Source organism: Cyrtonyx montezumae, unplaced genomic scaffold (genome assembly GCF_038088225.1).
Source record: "Cyrtonyx montezumae isolate F1298 unplaced genomic scaffold, pur_monq_1.0 scaffold_12, whole genome shotgun sequence".
NCBI lineage: Eukaryota > Metazoa > Chordata > Aves > Galliformes > Odontophoridae > Cyrtonyx > Cyrtonyx montezumae.
In genome coordinates, this window is record NW_027071848.1 from 22,054,108 (window position 1) to 22,078,226 (window position 24,119).

The 24,119-nt window shown below is 39.2% G+C and overlaps 2 protein-coding genes across 3 annotated transcripts in view; one reads left to right on the forward strand and one right to left on the reverse strand.

Annotated features, from left to right (window-relative positions):
- Nucleotides 1–1,143: 1,143 nt before the first annotated feature.
- Nucleotides 1,144–20,660, reverse strand: PROSER1 (proline and serine rich 1). Of its 2 annotated transcripts, none has more exons than XM_065730273.1 (13): nucleotides 20,578–20,660; nucleotides 17,891–17,956; nucleotides 16,728–16,796; nucleotides 16,343–16,437; nucleotides 14,678–14,771; nucleotides 14,053–14,163; nucleotides 13,335–13,418; nucleotides 12,816–12,894; nucleotides 10,602–10,697; nucleotides 10,435–10,479; nucleotides 6,421–8,185; nucleotides 5,584–5,731; nucleotides 1,144–1,455 (listed from the first exon to the last, which is right to left on the reverse strand). In XM_065730273.1, the coding sequence occupies exons 1-13, from the start codon at nucleotides 20,620–20,622 to the stop codon at nucleotides 1,450–1,452; spliced, it is 2,703 nt and encodes a 900-aa protein (XP_065586345.1). In that variant the 5' UTR covers nucleotides 20,623–20,660; the 3' UTR covers nucleotides 1,144–1,449. The 2 variants fall into 2 exon arrangements, with proteins under 2 accessions (XP_065586345.1, XP_065586344.1); XM_065730272.1 differs by lacking the exon at nucleotides 1,144–1,455 and adding an exon at nucleotides 2,668–4,250.
- An 862-nt stretch (nucleotides 20,661–21,522) lies between these two features.
- The window catches only part of NHLRC3 (NHL repeat containing 3), a 181,247-nt gene continuing 178,650 nt past the window's right edge, over nucleotides 21,523–24,119 (forward strand). The window contains exons 1-3 of the mRNA XM_065730300.1: nucleotides 21,523–21,601; nucleotides 22,715–22,873; nucleotides 23,823–23,970. Of these exons, the coding sequence (XP_065586372.1) occupies nucleotides 21,554–21,601; nucleotides 22,715–22,873; nucleotides 23,823–23,970 (355 nt within the window). The 5' untranslated portion in view covers nucleotides 21,523–21,553. The remainder of the gene's footprint in view (nucleotides 21,602–22,714; nucleotides 22,874–23,822; nucleotides 23,971–24,119) is intronic.

Below are 24,119 nucleotides of genomic sequence, written 5' to 3' on the forward strand. Positions count from 1 at the left end.
GCACAGCAGGTGAAAGAAATATGTGCTCTTAATTATTTCAGAAAGGAAAATCTAATATGCAAAACGACTCTAACATTATTGTTATTGTATTTTGAACTGTTTTATGGTAGAGAACTTCATTTACTACAGGCCATTTGAATACTTCAATCTACATAGCTGCTTACACCATGAGAGGGATGAACATAGCATTCAAATCTAACAGAATGAATTGCTCCCTGCTGTTTACTGAGAAGTCCATGAGCTGTTGATAAATACAGCTCCTGAAGGCAACCAAAGCAAGTGTGTTTCTTTGATGTACATATAGTAATAAAGTGATGTTCTATTACTTAGTCTTGACTTCAGTTGCACTTTCTGTTTCAAAAATTTGAAGGTAAAGGTAGGGCAATCTTCATCATTTCTCCTTGGGCTACGCTGGGAATGTGGACACACAGCCACAGCATACAACACAGTTTAAGTTTCTGTTTGCTTCTCCGCAATCTTTTTAGGCCCATCTTTCCCTCACATCCACTGGGCTCAGGCCATCCTCTAAATAATTCTCAACCTATTCCCTTCCTGTCTCTGAATTCTGTTCCCCCACCTCCAAGTAGCTTTGGGTTTCTCATGCGTCCCCCTGAGAACAAAACTTATGGAGGAGATTACCAGTAACATCTTGCTACTTGTAGGAACATCACCACATTGCTGCTTCCCCTTTTGTGTGAAAATGGTATCAGCTTTCTAGAACAGAGGATTGCAGAACCACAGAATTGTAGGGGTTGGAAGGGACCTCTAGAGCCCATCACATCCAACCCCCCTGCAAAGCAGACTCCCTGTAGCAGAAGATGGTGAGATGACAGGAAGGTGTTGGCACCATTGGCTACACTTTGAGAGACCATGAGTAACTATGAAAAAGAATCAAACAGGTTCCCTCTGTCTCAACCACAAGAGGCAATTGGCACAAAAGTAAGAAAACTCATATCATGGTGAGTTTCCTTCCAGACCCAGTCAAGCTCACATCACTTCAAGTCAGAGGAAGATGACAAAACAATTGCTCAATTTCTCTCATATTTAGTACAGCTGCAATTAAAGCACTTGAAAGAAATAGTGAAACTTGTACTTGCAAACATTGTCCCAACAGGTTCTCCCTTGTTGTCGTGAATAAAGACTTTATTTCAAATAACATTTCATTGCACCTGACTTTGTAATCTCTCAGCAGAGCTGAAATACAGCAGTAACCAGCAACTGAAGAATCAAACCGTAATTAGTCCAGACTTGAGTCACACAGCAACAGTCCTTTCCAAAGACAATCTCAGTGTACAATCTGGCATCATTTGCCTCAGGAGCACTTTTCCCTGGCTCTTTAACAAGGGTGTTCAAGTAAATGTGAAAGAGCTCAGGGCAAATCACCCCCTTCAGAAATTCCATGGTTGGGTCAGAGGAGTTCAGTTCAAGCTGCAGTGCAGAACACTGACTTTATTCCTGAGGAGAAAAATTAACAAAAAACAATTTTAAAACAGGGAAGACTTTTAATGAATTGAAACTTACCTTAATCCTAACCACTGAAAGTACCATTTATAATTTCCTACTCAATATGATTCAGTAAAAAACTAGAGAGCCCGTTCTAGAAACTGCTGACATTTAATGCTTCTTAACCAGTTTGTGTACTTTACTGACACTGATGACAAGCTTCTATCTGACACAACACCAGCTGCGCATGAAAGACTTTTCTTGGTAAAGGACATTCCCCAGTAGGCAGGCCCCATTTATGAAGTACAGTATTTCAGGAGAAAAAACTTTTCAAGCACTGGAAATTCACTAGTTCTCACCTGATTTAATTTGGAGAAACAAAGCTTCACGTTCTCTTAGGTACCTTTGAGATGTCTCAAGTTCAAACAGAAAATGCCACAAACACATCATCCACAACCACTCAATACATGCTTTCAAAAACTGACACAGGAACTATTTATGTTTTGATAAAACGTTACATAATGGCTGATGTTTGACACCTGATTTTGACTACGAGGTAAATTAAGTTAGCTTAAGCTTTTTATTTGCTTGGTTGGTTGGCTGGGAAACTGGGGATCAAACCAAAGATCAAACTTAGCACCTCAGTAAGGTTACAAAACGATTACTGATTCTGAACTATATGTATATTCACATCTGCAAGATGAAAGACAATTACTTCTTGGCGAGATACCTATATTTTTATCTTCTCCTTCTCCAACTGACCAACAAATCTACAAAGAACAGCTCAGAAAAGTAGCACTGAAAGATGGCTGATATTTTTTTCCACAGATTTCTGGAGTCAAGAAGCAAGGCATTAATTTTAAAAGAAGTTCAAAGTGAAGAATCATTTTTGCTTTCACAAAATAAAGAATGTGAAGGCGCAACATACTTCAAAGTAATATGTAAATTTCATTATAAAAATATAAGACTACTCCAGTGCTGACAAACTATCTAGGATGCTATTTACATTTTCTATCTAAACGACACTTCATTGAGTAGTTTTACTCTTTAGGAAATCTATTTTATAATTCTATAGATAATTCTACACCATAAAAACCAGCATAAGTAGGATCAAACATTATGAAGTGCCTTAGTAATGACAAGTTCATTCATCTAAATTTTAAGCAAATAGGTAATTAGTCAGCAAAGCCTTTTTTGCCATGACTGTAAACTTTTTATTAAAAAAAAAAAAAAAGTGTTAAAAACCAGTACAGGAATTTCCATTAATGTTCTAAAAAAGTTTGTTCACATCTTGAAAGAAAATACATTAGCAACATCTTCCAGCAGAATTCATCTTTAAAAAAGTAAAACTCTAGTTGCAGAGCTTTTCTACAGTATAGTATCCTCTAGTTTTTTAATTTAATCACAGAATTGAATATCATTCATCTCTATTGACATGATTGAGAGTTTACCTTAAATAAATGATATTCAATGATGTGTTACACGTTGCCACAGGTACTAACATTATTAGAGGAGTGCACAACTGAATTTCACTAACAAAGCAAGACCTTTCTATATTCTGCATCATAACTCTTCCTAACCAATACAGTTAATTTAGCTATATGCCTTTAAAATTATATATGTTTTCCAAGGAAAAATACTAAAAATCCCATGGTCCAAATTCTACTCCCACTTATATTCACAGGATAACTCATAAGCACCATTAAGTTGTGGTTTATAGCCAGCAAAATAAAACCAGTGGAGCTGCAAATATAAGGGAAAGAAGAACTTGACACATGTCTGTAAACATTCACAAAAGTCTGCAGTCAAAAGTGCCGGATAGGCAACCTATCCGCAGTACAATTATTTCATTCACAGAGAGGTGTGGGGGCAGGGGAAAAGTACACTACTTTAGATGCAAATTAAAAGGCTTTGTATGGACTTTGGAAAGACATATTTCCAGCTAGCTAAACCATACTCCAGCAAGACACAGTCCACTTCTATCCAAATAAAATATAAATTCCTAGTTTTCTTGTTCTGATTCTGACAGAGTATGCAATTCAGCAGCAAGCCCATGACAATAATTCAAAGCATAAAATACTCCCAAGCCCCTCTGATCTAGTCTCCCCTTACCATTACTACTGGTGCTAACAGGAGATCCTCAGACATACAGGTAGAAGATCTGAAGAACCATAAACTGATCTCGATCTATGCACACGCAGAGGGGTGCATCTAAAGATCGTCTACAGCTTTTATTATCTAATTTCACTCTAGGTCTTATTCTATATTAACCACATATACCATACAAAACGTAACAGAAGATTAGGTGCTTATACACACAATTAAGTATACTTGTTCTCATTCGGTCTGTTAGCCAATTGCTCTATTTACACAAACATCCGTTTGAATGTTCCTGATCCTGTAAGAAACCAAACATTTGGATTTTATAAACTACAAGGAGAGTCAGGGATGGTCAGCAACTCACAGGATCAGACCCTGAATCAATAAAATGCAATCACAACTTAAGTTGGAAGTCTGACACAATTGCCTGGAATCATTTTATCCTCACAGTTTCCCCTCCTTCCCCAGTTCAGACCATGCTCCCACTCAAGCAGAGCACTCTCACTAAAGTGGAGTCAGCCTTCAAAGTGAATAGGATCAGGCTCTGTCAAGCAACCACTGCAGTCTTTAAAAATGTCTGGTATTTATTGCCATCCACTCTGGGGCAGACTTGTCTGCAATGAAAATGGTGTTCCTGGTGTTGATGGATAGTTAGCAAAACCTTCAGGCTGAGCTGTATAGTTCTCCAGAGCAGAAGCAGAATGTGCCTTCAAGGAAGAGAAGAAGTTAGGAAACAGCACAGATAAAAACAAACAAAAACCTAAGTCAAGCAAAATTTCAGCCACAATACCAATCCCACTCAAGCCAAAACAGCAATTACTTAGTTTCATTTGAAGTATGCAAAGAATGAAGATGAGCAATGCTGCCATATGCATGTGTTAAACTGCAGTGCCATTATTGCTCCGAAATACCAGAAAGTGAGAAAGCAGCTGGATTAACAGGGAAAATGAAGAAGCATTATTGGCATTTATTTTCCAGCATTGGAAGCCACAGCTGATTTGGAATGCATAGCTTAATCAGGAGCTGTAGCATTTCACTGACTTTGAGCCTTCTTCATCTACATTGCTTGAATATCTAAGTGTCCATTTCAGTAACTGGAACTTGTAAAGAAGAAAAACATTTCCCCAAAGCAACCTCTGTATGTAGACTTCCACAGAATAATTTCCTGAGCTACAAAAATATGTCTGAGATTAAGTAATTTGCTTGTTTTGACCCGTTTCCCCTGCTATTTAAGATGTATCTGACAGTGCTGTGCACATTAAACAGTATCAGACATATGCTGCATCTCAAAAATTCATTTGTCACAGAACAGAGAAATCAATAACTCAAGACAGTTCACTGCCTGCTCTAGTATTTTGGGTGGAAGAACGTAAGTCCTGCCAGAATCCTTAATCTGTACACAAGTCCTTTTTTAACAAAAGACAAATTAAACATCTAAATTATCCATTACAAACTGTGATGACAGCCTCAGTTAACCTCTCTAGGTTGATGACTGCAACAAGCTGTTTCACAAACAGGAGAGATGATGAAGCTACTCATTACCTAAGACCACCTCAAGCTTATATTATAGGGAACTATCAGTACAAGGGCACAGCAACGAAGTCAATAACATTTGCTGGAGGATGCAGAGGGGCACATGAATAAAAAAAAATTCAATTTCCATAAAAATCTTTAAGTACTAAAATGTCAGACTGGAACTGAGCACAGGATATGCAACTACATGACCAGCTCATTAGGTTTAAAACAGATCTTAGAAAAATTTTACGTGCGTGTCTTTTCTTTTTTTCTTTCACCCCTCACTCTGCAGTTTTCAAAAAGGGTTTCATTACATTCATGACTTCCAGAAGCACTGTACATCGATTATCTCTCCACACCTTCAGCAAGGAGTTCACCTGAGTTGTTCTTTACCATTACCCTTCTAATCAGTTCTCAAGCAGGTGTCTGGTTTACTTATTTAAAATAATCCCAAGAAGTCAACACCCAAGTACAGATTCATGTAGTTACTGGAAGCAGAACAAAATCAGCACATGGCCCCCTTACCTGGAGCAGTGCTGACTGTGCAGCCGCACTATGCTGCAGTTCCTGTAAGGAAGACTGTGCGGCACTTTGGGGAAAGCCAGGGATACCAGGGAGAGATAAAAGACCAGGAAAAACTGCATTTCCTGGTGCCTGCAGTCCAGAAGTCAAGCTGAAAGAAATTGAGATGTGGCTGTTATTAGGAAAAATGGTATCAAAATTTAATTTATCTTTCGCTCTATGTAAATTTGTATCTATAAAAATGAGAAAAGCATCTCTTTTTCTAGACTTCACAAAGGCTAGAATTTGACAACAGAAGTTCAGTCTCTGTGTAGAAATTATTCATGCACACACAAACCAAGACCATTGGAAGACAATGTTCCTAAGAGAGGACTCAGAAATTTTTACACCTTGGTTGTGCCTACTCTTCACACACAAAAACTTTAAGTTAATGCTAGACAAAGTTAATGCTTATGTTAGACAAAGTTAATGCTTAATATCTCCTTAAAACATAGGCACATCTAGAACATTTTCTGCTGTTATCTGGATGTGTCAATGGATGCCAGCGTGAAATCCATTTATGCAAAAGCCAGGAGGTGCCAAGCATTCCTATCTGGGAAATGAGATCACTCAGCATCTCCCTCACTGAATTAGCCTGTGGTAAGGACTACTGAGGAGAACCTATTTAGTAAATACCACTTAGTTTCTAAAGACAGGTGGCAATCACTAGTCAACTAAGTTTACAAACTAACCATAATTACTAACTAGGACTGAAAATAAGGTCTACACACAAAGTAAAATCAGTGTTTTGCTGAAGTGAAAAAGAAACGGTACTGAACTCCTTCAGAAACAAAAACATACCCAGCCTGTGCAACAAGTGCAGAGTTGAAGTTTGAGCTAAAGGCCGAGGCAAACCCTGGCAGGACCGGAGCCGGAGATGGGGCTGTGGCAGCTGCCGGCAACGGTGCAACTGCTGCTACTGCAGAGGATGCCTGGAGGCCAGGGAAAGAAGGGAGAGCAGGAGTGACAGAGGGTGTGTTAGAGACAGGAAAACCAGGGAAGGATGGGTTTGATGATCCCAGAGGTCCCTGGGCAACAGAAAAAAGGGAAGGGACAGCACTGGACAAGTTAAGCGAGAAGGGTGGAGCAGAGACTGTTGCTGAGGCGGCGAGTCCTGAGAGTACGGCGGCTGTGGAGTTCACATGAGGGGCAGACAAAGCTGAAGCAGTAGTAGCTGGAGTAGCTAACAAAGACCCTGGGAGAGTGACGGGTGGTGTAAGTGCTGGATTACCAGTAAAAGCAAAGTTACTGGTTAGAGATGTGAAAGGAGGAAGTCCATTAAATACAGGGGCAATGGGAGCAGTGGAGCCATGTGGGGTGAGGGAAATGGAAGCCAGAGAACTGGAGCTGTTTAGAGGAGCACTCAAAGAGGAGAGAGCCGACAGTGCTGGATTCAGGGGACTGGGTAAACTGACGGGCACTGATGCTGCTGAGGTGTACGCACGCCCGAGCGCTGAGAGCCCTATAGTGCCATGAGCAGGGCCAGCTGAGTGAGAAGGACCTTTGAAGGCTGAGAGGGTAGGACTCATGGGTTCTGTTTTGATCAGAACTTGTGGGATACTCGTGGCAACTGGGGTTGATGAGAGTTGCTGGTCAGGATTAGTAGGACTTGTGACATGCAAGAGGGAGGCTGATGAGCCACAGTTGACTGACATAACTGATGGTGAAGTGGTTAAAGGTGACTGTGCAGGCAATGTTGGAGGAGTGGAACTAGAGTTGGTCACAGATGGGGATGGAAGACCTGGAAAAATGGCCAGCCCAGGTGTGGAGGAACGCTGTGAGGTGGGGGTGGCTGATGGAGTGTAACATTTGTTGACAGAGGAGGTGGGAGGGTCAGAGCTTTGATTAGCAAGAGCAGATAAAGAAGCAAGTTCACTTGTCATAGCAGAAGGTAAAGCAGATGAATTGATTAATGAAGCGTCATTTGATGTCAGAAATCCCTTTAAGACAGACAAAATAGGGTTAGGCAAGCTAAGTGAACCAGGAATGGTGGTGGCAGGAGAATTAGCAATTGTTGAGGGAACAGGACTAGAAATCCCTTGGATATTGGGTGGCAAGGACAAAGGGAGTCCAGCAAAAACTGATGACAATGGAGTGGGATTACTAGCTGAAGCAACAGAAGAGGCTGCAGAAAAAGGGAGACCAGCAAATGGTGTAGTAGCAGATGCAAAAGCTTCACTAGGTGCAGGTGTAGCACACGGTGTGGAAGACCCTTGCAGAGCTGGCGTAGCAGAGGGTATAGAAGCCAGCCCAGAGAAAACTGCAGGGATGGGAGTAGAGGTTGCATTGTGTACAGATGTGACAGGAACACCAGGTAATGAAAGGGATTTGATGACCGTAGGGGTTGAGGTGGATGGCTGAGATGTGTGGATGGAGGAGGAGACCTGTCCTGGGAAAACAGGAAGGACAGGGGTAGACATGTTCATCCCAGAGATGAGTGGAGTTGCAGGTGCTAATTGATGGCTTATTGCCTTGACAGGTGATGGGGTAGGGACTGGAGTAGCAGCAGGTGTTGAAGGATTAGAACCATGAGGAGTAAAGAGCTGATTCGTTTGTGCAGAAAAAGCTGGAAAGAAACAAAACTGGTAAGAATACTTGAAACTGTCAGAAATGTTAGAAATCAACACAAACACATTTTATACAGCATTTCAAAAAATGAAACACAGGCAATAGCTAACATACAATGTCTGTATATAAACAATCCACACCGGAAACTACAAAAACAAAACCAAAAGGAACGTACAAACACATCACACAAGTTGTACATTATGTAGGCTACTACTGTTCTTCAAAACACTTTGAGACATCTACCATCTCTTCAAAATCTCATGCAAGACAGTTTAGATATTCAAGTATGCTCTGTAAGAATAGTTACGTGATACAAGTAAACACCTGTATCTACTGGCATTGGATCACCTGGGCTCCTCTGCATTCACTCTCACTGAAGGTCAGAATTTCCTTCAGAATCAGTTAATTCAATGTATCATGATTTCAGAGAAGTTAAGTCAACATCTGAAGAATGCTGATTTCAGGTGCTGGTATTTTTCTTTCTTTCAAAATCAGGTCATTCTCTTCACTGTGTTTCCTTCATACTTTGATTCTAAGAAGGTACACTTTTAAATTAATGTATCACACTACAGTATTAAACTAACAATGTCAGTTGACCTTATCAACAAATATTTCTAGACGGTGGAAGTCAGGCATCTATAAATGACCCAAGCACCTGACACTAGGAATATTGATTTGTATAAACCCTACAAAGCAAGTCCAAGAGACATAAGTCAAGCTGGAAGAAAACAAGGAGGCATACTGTTGGGGTTTGGGGCAGAAGCTGCATTTTATGAAGGCTGGCACATCAAGAGCCTTGGTATCTCTACATCTAGTACCTTGTGGAATATGAATGTAATTAATCATTCTTCTCAAAACAACTCTTGTAATTTTAATTTACTTTAAAAATTGTCAGTTCAACTGTTAGCAAATCACTGATGCAATCAGCCAAAATCATCTCCCATAGGCCGAAACTAAATAGGATTTCTCTCTCATCCAAATTCCAATAATACACTAAACAAAAAATTGAATGTTTAAAATCTTGGACATAACTTCATGTGATAGACTCCTGTTTTATGCATCTTGAAACACTAAAGTGAAAAAGGTGGCTAACAAGCCATTTCCTTTTATATGGCCTTCTCCAAAAACCTAAACTCAGTCTGCTCTGCTCTAGATTCTGTCTTTCTCCGTCCTATTTCCAAGCTGAATACTCTCCTAAGGATCAGGGTTTTTAATCCAGCAAATATAATCACCAGAGAAACACAGCTGAAACAGGACTCAGAGCTGTTACTGAATTTCTCCTCCTAAGAGACTATTTTACTATTTCCAGAATATTGATTTACCTCTATAAACTACCCTGTAAATACATGCACACTTAAAAGGTACATATGTATAAAGGGATTCTTTGAAATAGCAACCTTTCTGTTTCACCATCCCTGAGCATAGAGAAGAAAAAACAAAATGTTCTTTTTTTCTTCTGAAGTTTTTACAAGAGCTAAAATTATCACAATCTTGTTATCTGTTTGAGTATTTCTTAATATGCCAGACTCAATATATAATAGATACTCAGTTTATATTTGTCAAAGCTAATAAACTACTATCAAAGCTTGTGCACTGGCAGATCATCATGGGATTTATTATTATTATTTATATTACTACCACTTCCATTACCAAACCTCAGTACACCAAGTACCACACATATACAGACCAAAAAAAACATGCACAACTCTCTGTTGCAAAAATAACTTAAATTTAAAACACAAGACAAAACTGCAGGTAGACATACCTGAATTAAACAGTTAAGATATTCTACATATGGATTTCAACAAACTAGGAACAAAGAATATGTCTATTTTGTATTCCTAGCCTCCCATTGGAACTAATAGATGAAATTAAAACGTGAAAGGATTTTCAAATAGATGTCCAAGCTTTCAACAACTACAAAAAATATTAATGAAGTGTTTCAGTACACTATACTACAAAGCATTTTTGTAGCTTTTTATATGAATTCTCAAAAATATATATAGGTGCTCAAGATAACAAAACTCTAATAGCTAGCACAAAGGGCCAGATTTTAATGTTCCAACAACTCTAGGTGCCAAACGCCTGTAATGAATTTTTATTCACTCTCAAGGGATTATCTTTCAACAGCAATTAAATACTTAGATGCTTATGAAAATCATACTAAACAAATACGTGATTTACATTTTCTGAACAATTAACAGAGTTACAGTCAACACCATAAACCCCCTGCGGATCTGAATTTACCTTGATTTTGGGAAGGTTTTGCCTGGCTGGAAAGGTCTTCATTTTCTAAACAGAGAACAACAGCTGATTACTTGAAAGCAAACAAAACTCCAGCAATGAATAATCCAGTCACAACAAGGAAGGAGGAGAAACTACCTTCAACACTTTTAAACCTATATGCGCTTTACCTGGTACCCCTTGATTAGTAGTGTATGTTGAAGAAGCTGGTAAGCCTGGAGCTATGACATTAGCCATTGGAACTAAGCCAGCATTGTTGTAAGCACCTAAAAGAAGAAATGCAGTATACATCTTAGTTGTCAGAAGAATCCATATCTGAATGACCCAGTGTCTTCCCTTGAAAAGAATATTTTCAAGATTTTAAGACATCTCTTCACTAAAAAGTCAAAGCTGTTAACCATTCATGTTTTTGGCATTATCTGCCTCAGTGACACACATTATGATCCAAATTTTAGGAAGAGTAGATCTCTAATTGCTTTTACAGCAGAAGGTAGTGAAAACTGAATTTTGATTTTTTCACCTTGAAACAGCTTGGAAAAGACAGGTTTCAACTGCTTTCATTTCCATGTCACTTGAAGAACTTAATGGGAAGAAAAAAATCAGTGTCTGCAGCATCATTTGTCCTACTCCTAACTTAAAAGCTGTTACAACTCCTCCTTAAACAATAAAAGCCTTAACAAACAAAAGAGCCAAACATATCGATGATCATAACCAGCCCTCCACTGCTAGTGAGAAAATTTAGATAATTATGTCCCATCTCTGTGCATATCACATTCTTAATCTATTCTTCAATGTCTCTTTAAATGTAAAGAGATTAAAGTGGGACAGCAGATGATTTTTATATAAAATATTTACTGTACTGAAAGTGACAAAACTATCTTTTTCCCTTCTTTATCCTTTAGAACTGCTGTTGGGTTAGAGCAACCCGAACTGCTATTCGTGTACCTGTGGTACACATTTCTGATGAAGAGCATCAGAATTTAAAGCACAGGAATATACATACAATCTACAACAGTCCTGAATGACTGTTTTTTGAGAATATACAAACTTACTCTTCATGGGAAAAGGCACCACTTAAAAAATACTCAAAAAGCAGTAATTTGACATATAAAAATCCTTTCTCATTTCATTCTTTCTTGTGGTTCTTCTTGCAGGACAACTCATGGTACAAAATCAGAAAAGTAACAATCTCAGAGGAAGCAGATGCTACACCAAAACATAGAAGAAGCAGAAAACAAAACATAATTCCAACCTTTCTAAACAACGCTTGAATCAAATTCAATAGTTATAGGTCAACAACTGCAATCCCATCAAACATTATTTCACATATATATGTATTTATCATCAGTTCCCTTATCACAAAGGTTTCTTTTAAAACTAAGTTGCAGTTTAACAAAGCCCTGAGGCCTCAGAAACTACTTCATACTCTAAAGTGCACTAGTATTTACGTATGGCCACAGGTCAAACTTTGTGTCCCAATTTATTTCATATAGGATATAAATTTGAACTAGTTTGCAAGTTTTCTGTACTCTTTTTGGAGAGTAAAGCACTTCTAGGACACAATTAATCAGACCTACACTACCAGCTACCAGTGCACACTTTTTCTAGATTCTTTATAAAGAGATGTGTAGATGCTATGTTTGTTAGGTGACTCACCCTTTAATATCCATGCTAAATTATATATCATGCTTTCTCACCAAATGCCTTAAAATCTCTCCCTGCAATCAGTGAAAAGCAAGCTAGCAGATGAGAGCACTTTGCAGAACAGCAAAATTAGAACAAGTTTCCAGCTGCTGCACAAAAAGACCAGAGCCCAGCTACGTAAGATCTGGCAAGGGTAAATGCTACATCCCTTCTGAGACTGAAATCTCCATGTCTAAACTTTTATTTTAGGAAACGATATTCCACTGTGATGAGGAGACAACAAAGTGTTTTTACTGAGGTCAACTGAGAAGGAGATCCTTGCTATTCAGCAAATTCCTATATATTTCAATCCAGTGTAGGACTGCTCCTGACCATATCTTAAGTTTGACATGACAGCAACAAGTCAATAGACTTGTCAAGCCAAAGTCCAAACCTTGGTAAAACATTAAAATGGATACAAAGCACCAGTCTTATCTAATATACACAGTGTCTCCTATAAATGAACTATACTGTTCTCAGAACAGGACACTGAAGTTCTCTTACAACATGGATGTTGGAAAAATAAGTCAATATATATTCACCTTTTTGCATTCATGACAGAAATCAGTATCCAGAACATGCTTAGGGAGCACAAGCCCATTTCAGTATGATCATGGTCAGAGAAACTGACACTTGACGTATTAATTAAAAGGCAAATGGATGGAACAATAGCATCAAGATAAAACACACAGAAGCCTTACTTGGTGCGATAGTTGCATGTGGCCGACATGGTGGGATGGGGTATGGAACAGGCTTGTGTGGATTGTAGGTTGATGGAGCCTACATAAACAAAAACAGACAAACAACAATAACAAAAATAAAAATAAAAATAAAAATGGAAGAATAGTGAAAGCATTACCTAATGTTTGTCAGAAAGCCAACATTCAGGAAAAACTACAAGCTGCTGTTCTCCACAGTGAAAATATTTATGATAACAAATTTCTCTGTAATATCCATCCTGACTGCATGTATTTCATTATTTCTCAAGAGAATGAAACAAACATCACTAATAAAACTTTACATTTTAATGTAATCATGGATTGGAAGGAAAAAAAATCTAGAATACATTATCTTTATTATAAAAGCTCAGCTTTGGTTAAATTGCTGCTCTACAGTCTTCTTGAAACAAAAACATTTCATATAAAAGCTGTATTAAACCTGCAGTTGATTAGATTCTTTTCTTAAAAGTTTCATTTACTTAATCCATTTATCAGACATACTGGTTTGGATGGGCCAAGTATACGGGCTGCTATTCCCTTTCCTTCACTAGTACATTCTTCTGTATCCTTTTTGATAGGGGTTCCCTGAAACAAAAGAAAATCAACTATTAGAGATTACTTTAAAGTAAATCTTGCTATAGAATTTCTGGCATATTGCCTTATGCCTGAACTACATTTGAGTTTCTGAATATTTTAAAAGCAACATATGTTTTTCAGGAAAAACAAAATGCTACACAAGAGCATTCCTATAGTTTGGTATGTAACTGGGCTTTTGTAGAGAGATATAATTAGAATTCTGAATTTTGATCCGTGGACATGGTAACTTACACTTCCATTCCTTAATGTGTTCACAGGAAATACTAAATACGACTGTTCAAGAACTATTCTAAGGTTATCAGCAGTACTGTAGTGAGCATATTAAGCCATTTTATGTACCAGTGAGGTTCCTTATGCCTCTCCCAATTCTGTCAAATATCGCTGTAGTTCACAATGCTTTCCTTACATGAACAGTATCTTATTTCTGCAGTAATCTTTACACAAAGTAACACAGGAGAAATATGCAAATAAAAATAACGTATGTTCACTGTGGAAGTTAAATGGGTGGAATAATATAAAACACTGCTTTTAACTCCACTCTTCCTCACATCTACATGAGTCCTAGTTTGGTTATACTATAATGAATCCTAAATCAAGAATGCCATGAAAAGCAAATGCTTACTGGAAAAATTCCATTTATACGGCTTGGTTTGCCCTTGGGATAAGGGTTGCCAGGAATCATGCCACAGGATGATATCATAGCATGAGGAGCCTTACAACCTGTTTTTGAAGCCTGCAAAATAATCAAGAAAGGTCATTATTTGCTATCAAATTCAAAGCTTTAAAGAAACGCATTAATATTTGATGACGATAACGCTGCATAAATCGATCTAAGGGGAACAACTCAAAGCTTTGTGTCTATCTGTCAGATCTTCTTGCCAAACAGCCCTTGTGAATTTCTGCCAAAGTCCCCTTTGCTTTCAGTAACTCTGCTCAACCCATCTTAGCTTGTACTGAACTTATAGTTAAGCACTTGGTGTTCTCTAAAACAAACCCAGACTGTTTCATCAAGTACTGCTTATGTTTCTCTACCTCTTTCTTCACATTATCCTAATGCCTGACAAAACCTTCCCTTTTCTTGCACATACATTACATAATTCTTATCTTTCTTCAGCTGCTCCTTTCATCTTGTTTTCTACCAGCAGTTCCCAGCAGTCTTCAAGGGAAGTCTTGACCCCACAATGACCATAAAGACAGAAATAATACTACATTTGACAGAATAAAAGAAACTTGTGTATCTTGACTACCTGCTCAAGAATTCTTCTGCACCTTTTCTTCTCTGACATATTAATTCTGAACAGATCTTCAATAAGGCGGTAATTCTGAGCATCAACAATGTTGCTACAAACAAAGATGTTGACAAATGATTACTGTCATTCCATGTGCTTATCAGAAATAATGCACTGCTGAAAAACGATCAATGATTATTCAGTCAATATCCAAAAGTACATTAATAAAAACATTTAAAGTTCAGGCTGTAACATTATTGTTATTACTAAAGCAAAAGCTTTAGGTTTAAGTGTAGACTTCATACCTATTAGTCAAACACAGTATCAAATCAATATGGAACAATGGACAATGATGGCTAGACTTTACAGTAAAAACAACTACACTGACAAAGTGGATTTTGAATCACAGCATTTCATTAGAAAATTTTAATTGCCACTAGCACACAATTCCCAGCACAGCAGCAAACCACCAGCTACTGAATGTGTCACTGCTGCTTACTGGCTGATAGGTAAACAGATGAATATCTTGTTTACTCTATGAAAAAAAGAGAAAAAAAAATGGTAATTTCTGGCAATTCTACTCGTGTTCTGAAATGCTAAAGAAACTCCTCAGATACCTCCCGAAAAAGTACCATTCTCTTCATTTGATCCTCTTTCAAAAATGAAGCTAGACACACCAAACAAAATCTGCACGCACAGGAGGATTAATGCCTGACTCCACTTGCCTTGTTCAAAACCCTGACCACAGCATCTTTACTGCTGTGAAGTACTGCATTCCTGCCAAGATACTGGAAATACAATTCAGCCACTTAAAGGAAAACTAATTAAAGGAGGGAAACATGAGAATAGATGCAATCAGCAGAATGTTGAATAAAGCCATGAAAAATAACTGAAAGACTGTATTAAAATGTGAATGATCACACCAGCTGAAGTGTAGCAACAAAAGAGCCTATGAACGCCAAGTCCATTTCAAGAAGAAAAATGGGCTAGTTCTGTTATACCACTGACCTTCCTTCGGGCTACCTATTTTGCTTTGGTCAAGAGATCAGAAGCACTCGTACTGCTTCTCACACCTCACTGTAAAAGTATGATCATGCCTTTATCATCAGTCTTTGTTGTTTTATGGATGTTTATATCATAAATTTATATCACTCAAAATGTTCAACATTCATATGCAAGGCAGACATACTCAATGGAAACAACAAAACAGAACACTTCATATAAAAAATGCCATAAACCAGGCAGAAGAGTTCCAATACACACAACTGTAGAAGGTAGATCCTGTGAAGCAGATGTGACCAGTAAAAAAAACAACATTCCATACAGATTAAATCTACACATCTTTTATAGACATCAGATCTGTAAATCATGCGTGTCAATTCGAGTGAAGCATTTACTTAGCACAGCTTTAAAAAATGAATATTCAGACAGCTTTTCAAAGGCAAAAAAGTAAATGCTCAGAACACTCTGGTCTGAAGCCCTTTACAAGAATAAGCTTAAGGCCCTCTTCATTTGAGGATCTGAAGGCTGCTCTAAAAATACTGGCAAAGAAGTCCCATTCAATATCAGATATGGGCTTTACCTTAACTTCTTCCTACTAGAAATTCAGTAAGTTTTACATACTCAAACATTAGTACAAACAGTAAATACATCTTAAGGACATACAACACAAGAGATACTTACGAAGCTAAGATTTCAAGGGCGATAAGTTTATCCTTACTGAATGTGAAACAGTTGAGAATATTAACCATTTTAGATGCCGGGACTGCCACTATTTTCTGACAAGCAAGCAAGAAAGAAAAAAAGCATATATAAAATAATGCAACACGATTATTTTAAATTGAGAACTTAATAACAGCAATGTATCGAGTACTCCTGTAGATGTTTAATATTTTTTCCCTCTTGCTGAGATGGAGATTCTATGTGCATTCAAATTATGAGATCATTGAAAGAGAGATGAAGAGGATACACAGACAATTAAAGGGTAGCTACAAAAGTACACCCCACAAATTGAAAATGAGATTAAAAGAGAGAACGTATTCTTCAAGATTATTACACAAGAACTTACATGTTGCAAGGCTTTTATTGCCTTGAGCTGTGGTTCAGCCCAGGAAAAGTATCTCAGTAACTCAACAACCTGAAACAGAAAGACCACCAATTCATCTTTTGTCTATCTTCAAAAATGGTGCTAAAAGCATCAATTCATTCTTTCCATCCACAGAGTACGGCGTTATGCAGCTAAATATACAAGTCTGCCTGTGATGTTTGATCACCTCAGTGCCTATCAGTATCTAATGCTCTTTTTATATCCAAACAGGATCCTAACTAATCTTATGTTGTGAGGGAAGACATTCTACGAAAGCATTTAAAACAGACATATATTCCTCTCTATGTATTTTTATATACGCACAATTCCCATAGTATGAGAATAAAATCAAAAAGTAATAACCTCTGAAAAAGCTTCCTAACATTCACCATCTCAAACGATACATTCATCTAACATACACAGGAAGCAGAAAAGCAAATAAAAAAGTGCAAACACGACCAAAAATCATAGAATCCTTTGAGTTGGAAAGGACCTTGAAAGGTCATCTGGTCCAACTCCCCTGCAATGAACAGGAACATCCACAGGTAGATCAGGTGCTCAGAGCTATGTCCAGCCTGATCTTGAATGTCTCCAGGGACAGGGCATCTACCACATCTCTGGGCAACTCCTGCCAGTGCCTCACCACCTTTATTTTAAAATAAACTTCTTCCTTGTATCCAGTCCAATCTCTTCTCTTTTAGTCTGAAACTGTTTCCCCTTGTCCTGTCACAGCATACCCTTCTTACAGACCCCCTTAAGATACTGAAAGGCCACTCTCAGGTCTCCCTGCAGCATTCTCTTCTCCAGGCTGCACGGTCCCAGCTATCTCAGCCTGTTCCTGTAGGGGAGGTGTTCCATCCCTTGGAAGGTAGCAGTTACATACTTAGAAGTTTAGAAAATCTATGCTATGGAAAATAATTCCAAATTCCATGATTATTTTCCCCAATTTTCCTCATGCAAGAGGAGCTAAAATGTAATGTTTTTGAGAATATAAATGAATTTAGAACTATTTTTAACAGAGTGATGTTGACATAGTAATGAGGAAGTAAATCTCTTCAGCCTCAGTATGACTGGAGAAACATTCCATATTACTGAATACAGAAAACCATCAGCTCCCACTGAATCTGTAACCAAGTTGACTTTACCTGTTCACTAGAGAAGTATCCATGAACGTACTCAATAGCTTTTAATTTGTACTCAGTCAGTACAGCCTAGAAGATACATAAAAAGAAAAAAGACACGTAAGTAGCCCCCTAAAATGATAATCACAGCACAGTTGCGTTAGACAAACCTATTAATATAAAAAATACATCTGACCTTGAAAAATGACATTTGCACTACTGAGCGCAATACTTCTAAGTGACTGCATTCTTGTTAAATAATGGAACAGTGAAAAGGAGAGAGAGGTCACAGAAATTTTCTGTTTAAAAATTACTTTTGTTTGTTTGCTTGTTTATTTAATTTCAAGTTGTTCTGGTTTAAAGCAGTGTTGAAAGGAACATAACATCCATTCTTATTTTTGCCACTAAGGTTTACATCAGCGTTATGTTAAAGACAATACAGATTGTTATTCATACATTCTCCTATATACTTCCTATAAAAGAATGAGCCAAGTATCTTTCTTCAGTGAATTTATGTAGAGTGGGAAACAAGACTGCAACAGACAGAATGAAGCACTCAGTAAAACTTTACTCCAAGGGATTTTGTTGTCCTATCATAGCCCCAGAACCTGTCCCCAGTCTTTCTCTTTTTTTTTCCTTGTCCTTCCACACAGACAGAAGTGAAGGTCTTTGTCACTTGCAGTCTGACTGCAGGAGCAGAGGTACACAGAACTCACTTGCACACTGTTCCAGTTCCCCTACCTCTTTATGGGGCTGAGACTATCAGAAATACTGAAGAAGTCAGAGGGGAAATGCACTTCTCTCTTCATTTTTTTTTTTTTATTTCCCTTATAAACACACAACACTAGCAAGTCATACAGCAATTTCTTTATCAAAATAAATGTCAAATAAACTGACAATTCATAACTTAATAATAAGAAAACAAATAAAAAGCATGACTGTTTCATGTTGTATATTTTATTTTTATAATTATCATAAATATGTATGGGGAAAGATGGCACTAAAGCTGCACATTAAGATGTTTAATTTGTTCCTGCTAATTGTAGGGGTGAAAATGGAAGGTATAACACAACTGACTTGTGAGTCATGTCATTAAGAAGGTTCTTCCACATGATGTTTAAACAAAGCAACAAAGATACAGCAGAAGGTCACACTGAAGCAGCACAGTTAGAATTAAGACAGCACAGCACCGATCCTTAGATGAACAGTAAATCCAGCTTACAGGAATACAGGCAGATAGCATCAGGAAATACAAACACATGACATCACATGTCAAAAACCCTTTTGTCTGTAGTATTTAGTAATCACAGAGTGGATTCTGATGGACTGCAATGCAGATGTAACTGAGACACTGCTCCTTTCCGCCATCAATTCTCAGAAAAAGTCCTTCATGTGCAAGCTGTTCCCTGATATTATCCTCATATTTCCCATAGCAATTTTTAGGTTAAGAGGCAAATCTAATTCCTGAAATTAGTGTCACATCTTTAGCTGGTTACACAGCATGTGTTTACATACATATATGCCCATTATCCAATTCGCTTTACATAGAGAAATTTATGAGAGTGACCTTAGATAAAATGCCCACAGGTGTCACTGTGCCAGCAAAGACCCACCACTGGGGCTTTTTTGCAGAAGCACACCAGTATCCCTCAAAAGAATAACTCTAACCTTGGCCACTGCTGCATCTCAAGCAGGAGCTGCACTCTCTAGTACCAAAATGCACTGAGCAAATGATCCCTTTTAGACAGCCCCTCATAAGGACAACACCTCATGCATACCCTTCCCTTCTACACACAGCAGCTTTAGCAGGACACACACCAGCTCTGTGATGTTTCCTCAGCTCTGCTTAACCTCCCAACTAGTTACTCAGGCTTAAATTTCCCAAATAAGGCAGGATCCACACTTCCATTCATTGCTCAGAGATCCTAAAGGATTCTCCCTTTTTTTTTTTTCTCCTGTCTCCTTTTCCACTTCCAACAGTTAGGAACAGCCCCAGCCATCTACCTCCAGCTTCTCTCTCAAAAGCAGAGCTCTACACAGAAGGAAACATGAGTGTCTCCTAGGGACAAGGGCAGGTCTGTACCTCTGCTTTCCATACCAAGTAAGCATTTTGCTCAGAATATATTTAACAGGAGACACATCACCAGAGTTCAGAACATGGACCAGTGTGGAAGAAGATGCTGCTGAACAGGTGGAGATGCGGATTAGAATATAGCAAGCAGAATGCAGCTTACAAACTAGCTCTAGTGTGTTTGTATGTTCTATCTCCTAAATATTCCTACAAAAAGTGGTATATAAAATTCATGTTATAAACTCACTTCTTCAGCTGATCAAATCCAGTATTCCCTCATTCCCACCTACGCGCTGCCAGGTTATTTTGGCTTTTATTACCCTTCAAAAGCTGTTATAAATGTATTGCAAAGGAGCATTCTCCAAGCACATCTTGTTAGTTCTACATTAACAGCACGAACATTGCTCCAGTTTTCTGATAAAACTACCTACAACAGAGCTAGCACAGCACAGCTGCTTCATGCTGCTATACACAATGACTAGGATGCACCTGCAATGCTGAATTATCCTTTTCCAAGCTGATGTACAATTTAGTCTTTATTTAAACTTCAAATGATGATTACAGAATTAACACGGAATGCTCCTTGAGAGGAATATTTTACCATCAGATGGTTAAATTAACAAGCAAAACGAAAAGTTACCTTTCTAATTTCATCCAGCACGGTTTCAAATGATTTCTTATCCATCTTTATTAATTCAGATAGTGCAGATATTTGAACAGAGGAAAAAAACAACCGCAGAAAATAAAGTACAAAAAAAAAAAAATCTAGACCAAAGCCTTCAACGAGACTCCTTATGCAGAGGGATATGTAAGTTAAAAAAATAAAACGTTTTTTCTTTAAAAAAAGCAGCTTAAGACGGGCGGCCTGGGATGCTGCCGGTTCCTCAGTGCTTCCGGAGGCAGACAAAGGCAGCGCGCCGGGCGCTGCCCACTGCTCTGTCACAACCCACACTCGGCCTCTGCGCGGCCCCGGGCCGCTCGCAGCGCTGCGCGAGGACGCGGGCAGAGCAGGGCAGGAGAGGAGGCCGAAGCAGCGGCACGAGGACGGCCGCAGGGGCCGCTCCCCTCAACACGCGGCTCTGAAGCCCGCCCGCAGAGCGCTGCCAGCCGCCATGGCCGCGCCGCCCGCTGTGCTCCGGCGACCGCAGGGGCTGAGTGCGGCCGAGCGCTCCGAAGCGGAACTCAGCAGCGCAGGGGAACGGAGCTGCAACAAGGCAAAGCGAGGAGAAGCCCTACCACCCGCTCCGCCAACCCTGCGCCTGCACCGAGCGCATAGTTATGACGTCGCAGCGCTGCTCGAAGGCCCCTTTCCCATTTCGGTCGCCCTCAGCGGTGCCTAAACAAAATGGTGAAGCTGAGAGCCGAGCTCGAAGCTTTTCCAGCTCCAGAGCGTCTTCTTGAAACTCTGAGTTCTTCCGCAGAGCAATTCGGCCTTTTCTTCGCCGTACAGCCGCTAGGCGGGAAGCAGGCACCATTCGAGACAACCCAGTGTGTAGAGGTTCCCCCCCGCCCCGCGGCCCCTTCAGGCCTGGGCGGGGCTGTCACGTGGCTGCCATGGCAACGCGGCCCGCCCGGCCTCCATGAGGCGGAAGCAGGCGGCGGGGCCGCAGCTGGTGATGGTGGGCTCCCTGCTGGCGCTGCTCGGCCTCGGCTGGGGCTCCCAGGTGGGGAGGGGGCGGCTGTGGGATCGGGGTTTGGCCGTCTTCCTTCAGCCGGATGGGAGGAGGGAGGTGTTTTGTTTTGTTTTGTTTTATCCCCTTTTGTCCGGCTCCTTTCCTCGCCTTTCCCGCTTTAGGGCTGGTTGTATTCGTGACTGCAGCTGTTGTGAGATAAATGCGTAGCCGGGTGATGCTTTGTTAGGGAATTCCAAATGAGTGCTGCTTTTAAGAGAGTGATTACTGACTGCGAAGTGACGGAGCCTGCGCTTCCTCCCAGCTCCGCTTCTCCAGATGTTTCCTTTATGTTATTGTGCTCTTATACTGTTCCCAGCTCCATTTGCTGAGCGTAACCCCTGTTCTAGCCGTGGGAGTTAACAGAAGCAGTGTTAAGACGTTAGTCGCAGCGACCATCGCTTTGCCTCTTTATGGCTCTGCCCTGACCCTTCCATGTCCCATGTGCAGATCTCCATCCTATACTGACACTTTTCTTCCACCCCTCACCTGCGAAAAGGCCACCAAGAAGCAGTCTTTTATCTGTTACATTTCGAAACATATCCATTGCCTTGAGCTTTGCTGTTCTTACAGTCTTAAGCTTCCTCATTTCTAACACATTTTCCTTATTCATTTGTGCTTTTTCTCTGTTTCTTTGTTTTCTTTTTGCTCTCTGATTCCAGAGCTCAACTTGAATGGCTTTGTTGCCTCATTTCCAGTTCATCAGAATTCTCCTGTATGCTGTATAAAAGCATGGCTACGGACTTGCTTCTATTTACCTTTCTAACCCGAATAATTCAGGTTGGATATGAGGAAAGACATCAGTTGAGCATTGATACAGGCTGCCCAGAGGGTGGTCACTGTGCCTGGAGGTGTTTAAGAACTCTGGAGATGTGTCATTGAGGGACGTAGTTAGTGGCCGGTTTGGGGGTTGCACTGGATGACCTTAGAGGTCTTTTCCATCCTTAATGATTCTGTGCTTCATTTAAATCTGCTTATGATACTTCAGTGTGAGTTACTTTCTATTGCTAATTATTCTAATCTTCGTATTTGTTGAAACTGGACATAAGCAAACATCCTTCTGTCATGGAATCTTAACTGCTAACATACATATTTTTGTATTTTCAGATGTTAAAAGGATTTGATTACTTCTCTTCTTGGGAGGGAGGTGGACAGCAACAATTGTACAAGTTGGACATAAGCTGGCCTAAAATTCCAGAGTACTTCAGTGGCCAGACATTTTGTGTTGCTGTTGATTCTCTTCATGGTTTGGTCTATGTGGGACAAGTGAGTGAGAATGCTAGATTTCTCTTCATGTTAACCTACTGCATTTTTGCCTTCAAAGTTCCTGCTTTATTTTAAAAAAATATTATATTGTAATATAATATTTTGCAGCAGCGAAATGGAACAAAAGATTATTGGGAAGGTTCAACCCCTACTGCCATACCACCAACATCCTGTCTACCTTTTGAGGTTATGAGCCCAGAGAATGCAGGAGGCATTACTTTTGAAGCATCCTACGTACTTTCCAGTAATTTTAATATAACAACTAAACCTGTGAAGTATATAAAATAATTATTGTATTATAATTAGTGACAGTATAAGGATATTGATCAATTTTGAAAACAGTTCTGGAAGCATACTTACTTGTGCTTTAAAAAAAAAAAAGCATAACATTTCTCTGGTATGAACTTACAGTTCTGCTGTAGGTGACTGGTCCCCTTCCACTTCCAGCCTTTGTCTTATGAAATCAAAACCACATGGTTTCGAAAATTGGAATTCAGTTATGTGTGTTATTTTGTGCCATGCATTTGTATCTTTAGATCCATGGCTAAGATGAGCTCTCTGTAGAAATTGTTGGGATTTAATTATGGAGCACAATGTGAGTAATTGAGTACTATGCAGGTAACTATGCAGTTAGGCTTTTTGTGCTTGTAATATACTTGCATTTTACTTGTGCATTTTTTATCGACTACTTAAAAGCACAGTTCAAAAGGCAGGAGCTTGGCTGGTCTGAAAATTGATCTCTGTGTGATTTAAGTTGAAAGTCTAGAACGAGTGGCAGGTTTTACTTGCTAAATTTGGACCCTTCTCTCTAGCTGGAAATAATGAAAACTACCAGACAAGTGACCTTCGTGATTCATGATACATCGAAAAAAATTTACAAAGAGGAATTTTCAGAAGTGTCATAACTTGGTTCATATGTTTTATTAATAGATTTTTGTTGCTTTTTCAGAGGGGAGATGATATACCAAAGGTGCTTGTATTCTCAAAAGAAGGCTATTTTCTTTACTCCTGGAATGACACAGTTGAAATGCCTCATGGTATCTTTGTATTAAACACTGCAACAGATAGTTCAGTATGGATCACAGATGTTGGATCAGGTAAGCACAGTGGAGATATGGGAAGGATTAAGCAGGGAAGAAAATGCAAACCATGCATAAATTATTTAAAAAACTTGTTTATTCAAATAGAGCTTTCAGATAACTGAAACAGATTTGTGTTATTCTTGCTTTGAACAAACTAGTCTGGT

Excerpts from the sequence above, each read along its gene's own strand:
- PROSER1 (XM_065730272.1), bottom strand. The coding sequence starts at position 20,622 with ATGGATAAGAAATCATTTGAAACCGTGCTGGATGAAATTAGAAAG. Across the intron at positions 14,164-14,677 it reads GCAGAAGAATTCTTGAGCAG|GCTTCAAAAACAGGTTGTAA; the intron begins GTAGTCAAGATA and ends ATTATTTTGCAG. Across the intron at positions 10,698-12,815 it reads ACATGCAACTATCGCACCAA|GTGCTTACAACAATGCTGGC; the intron begins GTAAGGCTTCTG and ends TTCTTCTTTTAG.